At 40.2% G+C, this 8,688-nt stretch overlaps 1 protein-coding gene across 3 annotated transcripts in view; it reads left to right on the top strand.

The window, feature by feature from the left end:
- The first annotated feature begins 220 nt into the window (after positions 1-220).
- Positions 221-8,688, top strand: part of MRPL3 (mitochondrial ribosomal protein L3) — a 44,404-nt gene continuing 35,936 nt past the window's right edge. For all 3 annotated transcript variants that reach the window (XM_054729897.1, XM_054729896.1, XM_028129217.2), the window contains exons 1-4: positions 221-445; positions 1,482-1,666; positions 2,856-2,947; positions 5,814-5,912. In XM_054729897.1, coding sequence (XP_054585872.1) covers positions 354-445; positions 1,482-1,666; positions 2,856-2,947; positions 5,814-5,912 — 468 coding nt within the window. In that variant the 5' untranslated portion in view covers positions 221-353. The remainder of the gene's footprint in view (positions 446-1,481; positions 1,667-2,855; positions 2,948-5,813; positions 5,913-8,688) is intronic.

Below are 8,688 nucleotides of genomic sequence, written 5' to 3'. Positions count from 1 at the left end.
CCCTAATACGCCTCATTCTTCTAAAGCTTAAACAGCGAACATACTTTCCCCCCTCTGTCTCCTGGAGAGAGAATCAGTCCTTGGCCTCCCCACACCAACCCCTACACAAAGTAGGACTATTCCGGAGGCAGAACTATAGTTCCGGGGGCTGACACTGGTGCCCGGAGCGCATTTCAGGACGGACCGGAAGAGGCTCCAGCGGCTATTTCCGTCCCGGAGGGCAAAGGCAGACAGCCGGCGGGACGGCTCCGGGAGGCTTGCGGTGCACGCGTGACAGCAGCGTGGGGACTCCCTGAAAGCAGGGTGGAGGGTCCCCCGAAAGTGTAGCGACCCCAGTCCTGTCCGGCTCCTCCATGCTTGGCTGGAGGCGGCTGGCTCTGGCCGGCTCCCAGGTGCTGCGCTGCGGCACCGGGGGCCTGGATGCTGCCGGGTGCTTCGGGAACAGGTGAGTGCGGGCGAGAGACAGGGTGTGTGTGTGTGTGTATGGGGGGCGAAGGGGGTAATCCCTGCAAAACTACGGCTTTGAACAGTGACAAGGCCGGGTACAGAGGGTTCTGCCCTGGGAGGAAGAGGAAGGGGCTGTGTCCAGACCTGAAGTATAGAAGAGTAAGGAGCGTTTTTCTAAGGAAGGCCGTACAAGGACCGAAGGGCTGATTTTTGTTTTTGTTTGTTTTTAATGCGTACGAGCGACTGGCCCCGAGCATTACCTACAGCTGTGATAGTATAATCAAACGCCAGTTGGTGAGCGTTGGCTGTGTACGAGATGCTCTGTTAAGTGTATTAGGCGCCTAAGCCTCACGTGAGCTAAATCATTCTCTTTTACAGAAACTATCATTCCGTTTTGCAGATAAAACGGAGGCTTGAACAGGAGAAGTAACTTGCCCCATGGCCATTCAATTAATAAGTGCAAATTGGGACTCTAACCTGAAAATCTATCAGACTCCAAGAGGAGGATAGACTACAGAGAGCTTTACTCTTCTGACACTCCTTGCAAGACATACAGACCTCCTTACAGACCTCAGTCCCTAAGGGCTTTCCTGGTGTGTTCAGCTGACCAGAGGTCATGTCTTTACACATCCATTTTCTTCAGATTCTGAGGCTAGGCCATGTCATTGCAGGGAAGAGAGGAGCGTATCAGAGAAAGATCGGCATTCCATATTCTGCCACTTCTACTGGCTATGAAATATTAAGGTTCACGTACAAATGGCTTCTCCTGTCTCTAGGTAGGACTACTTTGTTAGCAAACTATTCACCCCAGAAGAGAAGACGAAGAACTTTTCCTCCAGGGTAACTCTGGAGGAAACAGTTAAAACGTGAGCCCCGTTATCATCGTAAGGAATGTCAGGAGAAAAATGTGCACAGCATCCAAGCCCTTTCCCAAGGCCCTGGTGACACTTTCCAATGCATGTGACCTCTCTTCTCTGTGTTAACTGGAGAAACTTTTGAACTGTGGTTTGTTCTTTCAATTTTTGTTTTTACAGAACGGACATCTGGCTTTTAGTTAGAAGTCTCCACGGCAAGAGTGGCACTTGGTGGGATGAGCATCTTTCTGAAGAAAATGTTGAGTTTGTTAAGCAGATGGTCTCCGAAGAGAATAAAGCCCAATTAGCAAGTAAACTGTGCCCTCTGAAAGATGAACCGTGGCCCATACATCCTTGGGAACCAGGTGGTTATTTTGTATATGATGAGTTCTCCTAATTACTTGGTGGCTGGCACATTCAAAATTATAGTGGCTGCTTGATAGATTTATCATCTCTTGAATTTATTGTTCATGTCTTAAGTGGGTCTGTTTCGTTGTGGTTTGGTTTGCATGTTTATTACCAGCATCCTATTCTGCTGTTAGTGAATGTCTGATAATAATCAAGATTTACTAATAAAAGCTGTTTTGTATGTGAAATGAGAATCATTCTGCATACATTTTCTTCCTTCAGATAAAAAAAAAGACTATAAAAATAAGTCAGGGGGGGAATAAATCTGGAAGAGTATGATCTAAATTATGTTACACAGATGTCTCCAGTTGGGATATTCTAGCATTCCAGGCTTGCCAAGGGCAACTCCAGAGTCAGCTCTGTGTGCCTGGTAGAGTGCTAAACCCACCTGTGGACAGATCAAGAAGAATAAGGCCTTTCCTGTTGAGAAAGTGAGCTCTGGTAGGGGTTTGTTATAAACAGTTGGATTGCACAGTGGAGCAACTTTTATCAATTTATGCAACAAATCTATGTGTCATGGGGAAGGCCAACATATTTTAGCAATATGACCACTTGTGTCATCCTTATAAACCCTGCTAACTTTTTGGAATGAGATGTTTTCTAATTAATGACGTTTGATATTTATACTAGGAAAGCAAAGCATAATAAGGGATTTATCATGCTCTCTATTAATACCACTATTTTAAAATCAGAATTAGCCCAGCCGATGTTGCTCAGGAGTTGAGTGTTGACCTATGAACCAGGAAGTCTCCAGTTTGATTCCCAGTCAGGACACATGCCTGGGTTTCGGGTTGGTCCCAGTAGGAGGCATGCTGGAGGCAGCCCATGGATGTTTCCCTCTCTCCCTAAAACCAGTAAAAACATACTTTTAAAAAGAACCACAATATATCCATTTAACTGTTTTCTTTTTTTGTGCCCTTCTCTTATACTTGTTCAGTATATGGAAATGTATTGAGTACCATTGTCTTACAATAGGCATGGTTGAAGATGCTTACATCTATAGGGAACATTTGTGTTTTACTCTGAATATATTAGATGTTTATTTGCCTGCTCCTTATTTTGAAACCATGATTCAGGAAATACTGTTGCATTGCATTGGCAAAGTTGAAAAAGCTGTGTTAACATTCATTTGTTTTTAATTGCCAGGTTCCTCTAGAGTAGGCCTTGTCGCAGTGAAGCTGGGCATGATGCCTTTATGGACCAAAGATGGTCAAAAGCATGTGACCACATTACTTCAGGTAAGAAACAGCAGTTATAACAGTTCTGTATGTGTGCCAAGATCTATTTGTGCCAACCTAAATGGGCAACATTTGTGTCCTGAACTATTTAGCTGTGTGGTGAAGAATAGGTTAATGTTGAGTATAAATGCTATTAAAGAACTTTACTTCTGATGATTTTGGTGAATGTTCTCTTGCCTGAGTGGTGGCCTTCCTAGTAATGGCATGGGGCAACTGGGACAATTAACAAAAAAAGATTAACCTAGCTTCTCACAGATCTAGTTTAATTCATAATCAGAAAAAGTCTCAGTTCCATCTTGTTTTCATTATGAAGTTCTTTCAACTCCAAAATAATTTTTATCTCTTTGCTAACTTAGAATGTTATACACTTGTTAGGGGAAGCAATGTTTTGTTCTCTGAGATAAAGTGAACTTCTCTACTGCTTAATAATGTGGGCCCTGAGACCAGAATACCTGAATTCAGGTCTTGGTTCTGCCACTTCTTAACTGTGTTCTTTGAAACACTGTGTCTCATCTATAAAATATATACTACTTTTTAAATAAATAATTATGATCTACCTCAAAAAGTTATTGTGAGGATTGCACAAGATATAAATGTCAAGCACTTAAAATGTAAAATAGTGTTAAATGTCCAATAATGTCGGCTGCTGTTGTCTTTCTCATTATTATTCTAAAAAGATCACTGAAAAGTAGGAGACCATCATTCCCCAAATCACTTTGGACAACTCAGTTTGTCTTTGGGGCCCAGCCTTAGACAACTGATTAGGCAGGTGGTGGTAATTAAAATAAGAGCTCATGCACATAAGTGCTTATGTGCTAATAAGCAGAAGGAGCCTCCCAGCCCTTAGTAAATTTTTATTGACTAATTGATCAAGGATAAGATTATAGTTTCTAGAACTCTAAGGAACTTTGGGAACTTTCAGTAATGACTGGTGGGATTGTAAATCGGTATAACCACTTCAGAAAATAATTTAGCCTTATGTAGTAAAGTTGAGATAAGTGAACCTTGTAATCTATTCCATTTGTGAGGGTTACTAGAAGATTTAAACAGTATGCACCAAGAAAACTGTACAACAGTGTTAATAGCAGTATTACTCTTAATACTCCAAAACTAGAAATAACCCAAATGTCCATCAGCAGTAGAATGGGTAAATCGTGGTGTATTCACATGATGCAATGCTGGATAGCAGTGAGCTACATCTAACAATGTGGATGAACCTTACAAATGTAATCTTGAGTGAAAGAAGTAAGACATGGAAGACTACATTCAGTGTGATTCCATTTATATAAAGTTTAAAGCAGACAGCACTAAACAACAGCATTATTACGTAGTACTTTCAAAGGTAGTAATTATAAAGAAAACTAAGGAAAGGATTACTCTAAATGTCAAGGGTAGTGGTTATTTCTTGAGCAGCACACCTCAGTGTGACTGAGAATCACCTGGAGGGCTTCTAAATCAGTGGTCACCAGCCGGTGGTCCTTGAGGTCCGAAAGGTTGGCGACTGCTGTTCTAAATCACAGAGGTTCTGATGTAGCAGGAGGTTCTGATGTAGCAAGAGGGTCTCTGTGAGGCCTGAACCCGCATTTCCACCAAGTTCTCAGGGGATGCTGATGCTGCTTGTCTGGACCACACGTTGAGAACCACTGTTCTAGAAGTTTGAAGAAGAAAAAAAGATTGGGAGTTGATTGGGAAGAGAGACACAGAGGTTTTAGGGATTCTACTTCTTGACATTGGTAGTGCTTAGGTTATAGGCACCTCTCACCAACACCAGAGAGGTGTTACCGGACAGCCCCCTGAGTCAGTGGAACAGGGCTGTCCCCAACCTCGATCCTTGTCTTCTCATATAAATGAATTTATACGAGAGACCTTGACTGCATTGTGAAAAGCCAATTTATTAAAGCATGCGCCTTTATTGCAAAAGCAAAGCAAGCAAGCATACCTATACATCTGGCTTATGAAATGCAAATGGGCTCTTAGCTAATCTGAAGAGCGAATTGGGTGGGGGTCCAAGGCTTTATATACCCTCCTATCTATAGGCTTCAAAATTCCTCTGCTGACTACTTTGGTACAGATTAATTCTCAAGATCCCTTTTTTTTTACTTTATTGTGGCCTTCCCAGAATTCATGAGAAGCACCTGGCAACTTTTATCTTGCCAGGCCTTGAGACTGCTGGCTTTTCTGTTAGAGAGTAAAACTGCCATTTTTTCCTTTCCTCTTTCTCCCTTCCTTTCTGCATTCTCTCATTAGGGAGGTGTTTTTTGTTTTGTAATCATTTGCTCTTTGTCCTTGGCTGGAGAAAATAATGGTTTGTTAGTTACAAGCTGGCTGCAATTTGCCCACACTGTTTGGCCTTGTTTTAACTTTCCTGTCTCAGTTTCCCTATTCCTCCTGTCCTGGAATCCTATAACAGTTATGTGCATATTTTCTTTAAAAATACTTACTTTGCTATATATTTGTGTTTTATGCACTTTTTTATGGGTGTTGTATTTGACACTTTTTTCAAAGATTATCTGTATTTTTTTAAATATATTTTACTGATTTTTTTACAGAGAGGAAGAGAGAGGGAGAGAGAGTTAGAAACATTGATGAGGGAGAAATATCAATCAGCTGCCTCCTGCACACTCCCCACTGGGGATGTGCCCGAAACCAAGGCACATGCCCTTGACCGGAATCAAACCTGGGACCCCTTAGTCCGCAGGCTGACGCTCTATCCACTGAGCCAAATCGGTCAGGGCGGTTATCTGTATTTTAAGATTGTGATTGATGTTAGAGGAATGATGAAATACGTAACTTTAGTGACTGGTGTGTAATGTTGAAATGTATCTTGGCACAGACTTAGCTTTTTTTTTTATGTTTGTGTTTTTAGGTACAAGACTGTCATGTGCTACGATATACTCCAAAGGAAAACCTTGATGGAAAAATGGCAACCCTCACTGTAGGAGGAAAAACCGTATCCCGTTTTTATGTAAGGCTGTATTTTTATTCCTAGAATAGTACATTTTTTAGTTTCAGACCCAAATCTTTAAGTTTTGAGCATATTCCATTGCCACAAATTTGTTTTGTCCATGAGATAAATTGTGGGTCGGGGAGAGTCAGTCTAGTAGAGCCATTGAGCCCAGGAGTCTGAGAGTGAGTTTGTTCCAGTATCTCTCCTCACTATCTGGAACAAGTACCCTGTAAGCTGCAGTATTTGCCCATCTGTAAAATGGGTATGATGATACTGCTGATGTAAGAGGTTTGTTATCAGGATTACATGAGAATTTTCAAATGTGCCTGGCATGTAACAGACAGTAATCCTTTTTTTGTTATTTTGTTGGTTTTTTTAATGTTTTTCTTTCTAAATTGTTTCAACAATTGACACCAACAACATGTAAAAGTTAATTTTGTGTATGTTATTATTTTTTAATTCTGACCTGAGATATGTTTTTATTGATTTGAGAGTGTGTGAAAGAGAGAGAGGGGTTGAGAGAGAGAAAAACATTTATGTGAAAGAAATATCGATTGGTTGCCTCCTGTACACACCTGACCAGGTATCAAACCCACAACCTGGGTGTGTGCCATGACTGGGAATCAAACCCTGGACCTTTCAGTGTACAGGACAACTCTCCAACTGAGCCACACCAGCCAGGGCAATTTTCTATAGAATGAGCTTTCATTATTTGGGAAAAAGTTGTATATAAACCCACATCAGAATTTTTCAAATGAAGCATTTTTTTCCAAAAAGAATACTAATAGAATGCTGAGTATGTAGTTTAAATTTGAAAAATCTGCACAATTAGTATCCTTAATTGGATGACTAAAAGCAGAGAATACCTTTCTAGAAATAGTGATGGTTTTTGCTAATGAATACGAAACTCATTTAGGTTTACTAAAACATTGCTTATCTTTAAGACAAACATTTTTCCATTGTAAATTGTTTATGAAATGAACATGGATGGAAATTAGGATACAACCTATATTATGCAACTGTCAAAATTAGCAAGTGTTTGTTGTGTGCCTCCTGTTTCCTTGTCATAAGTAACTTCTATTAAGCACTTATTACATGCCAAGTACTTAAGCATTAAGCCTTTATATTTATTAAGTGATCTTTTCAGCTTCTGAGGCTAAAGAGAGTAATTCATTCAGGGCTTCCCACTGGTAAGAGGTAGAGTGACGAGCAGACTCCAGAGCCTCACTTTCTTAACTGGGACTTGGTGTCCACCCTCTGGGAACACATAAGTGAATGGGGAAGATGGGCACATAAATCTGCCATCTCAGTATAGTGTTATAAATGCAACAAGCACAGAATGTGGATGGCCACTTCTGGTTGACAGATCCTGAGGTTTCACCAGAAAAGAGAATGTGTTAAAGGCATACCAGAAGGAAAGATCTCTGTAGAATGTGGAAGAGTATGTGTGCTTGGAAAGAGAAGTGTGGTGTGTCTCAATCTTAGTGTGTGGGTGTGGGGCCAGTGGGTGCAACTGTCAGGGTAGAAGGCTAAGGAGTTTCGACTTCACCCTGTAGACTTCAAGGAGCTCTCCTAATTCTTTAACCAGGGTAGATGCTTATCATTTATTTAACAAGATAACAATTTGACAAGTCAAATTGAGAGAGAGAGAGAAACATTTATGTGAAAGAAATATCGATTGGTTGCCTCCTGTACACACCTGACCAGGTATCAAACCCACAACCTGGGTGTGTTATCTTGTTAAATAAATGATAGGCATCTGGATGGAGAGAGGACATTTAGGAGGTTGGTTTAAGCACTAGGGGAGAGTTGATAAAGGCTTTTGAAGCAGGGCGGTTGGATTGGGTTTGGAAGGAGCTGGGATATGTGAAAGACTGGGTGAGTGAGAATGTGTGGCTAGAGGGCCAGGCACAGAGCAGTTTCTAACTAAGCAACTAGGTCAGTGCTTATGCTGTAACCTGGACTAGGGACAAAGAAAGGGAAACAGGAGGAAAGATATGTTTGAAGTGTTTAGAGAAAATCTAAGTGGAGTTGTCTCATAAGTATTAGAGAAGTTGGCTATTTTTTGCATATTGTGGTAGTGTCTATTTTTCATTGAAGATTTAGAACTATTAATTCTTGACAGTTTATTGACTAATAATGTCAGGGTTCAAATAATTCCACAGTAGTTAAAAGCACTGTGAGGTATTTATTGAAACTTCTTTTTAAATGTCAAATATTTGAATTTTTAGCTGTGACATGTCAGCCTTCATGTCAATCATGTGAATAATTATTGGGTTTAATAGATTCCACTGTTTTCTAATTGATTGTATTGCTGTAATGACTAGCACCATCAACTTTATTTTTATTACCAATTATTATAAATTCACATCTTTACGGGCTTGATATTTGTAAATCAAGCTTCATGTTGGGATAATCCATTCTGCTTCAACAAATCTGTAGACATTACTTCCTCACAACTATGAGATAGTGGAAAAATGAGTGAACATAGGGTCAGAAGAACGAGTTCTAATCTTGATCTCGACCATTAGCTCTTTCTCTCCACCTTTTTGAACATCCATTTTCTTTAAAAGTACTTGCCAGCTCAATTTACTGTTTTACTTAGTGATGATGTCTTACAAATAAAATTTTGTAATGTGATACTAATAACTAAAATATTACAGAAATGCTTTTATTTCACAACATCAACTTTTAAAATAACTTACTTCTCTAGTATAGAACTTGCTACAGAGGCCCTTCTTATTCTTCAGGATATAAATTTTCTAGATCTAGGGGACATGTGTTAGTATATAAG

This window comes from Eptesicus fuscus, chromosome 18, assembly GCF_027574615.1.
Source record: "Eptesicus fuscus isolate TK198812 chromosome 18, DD_ASM_mEF_20220401, whole genome shotgun sequence".
NCBI classification, from domain to species: Eukaryota; Metazoa; Chordata; class Mammalia; order Chiroptera; family Vespertilionidae; genus Eptesicus; species Eptesicus fuscus.
The sequence above is the reverse complement of the archived record's forward strand: the minus strand, read 5'-3'. Positions and strand labels throughout refer to the sequence as shown.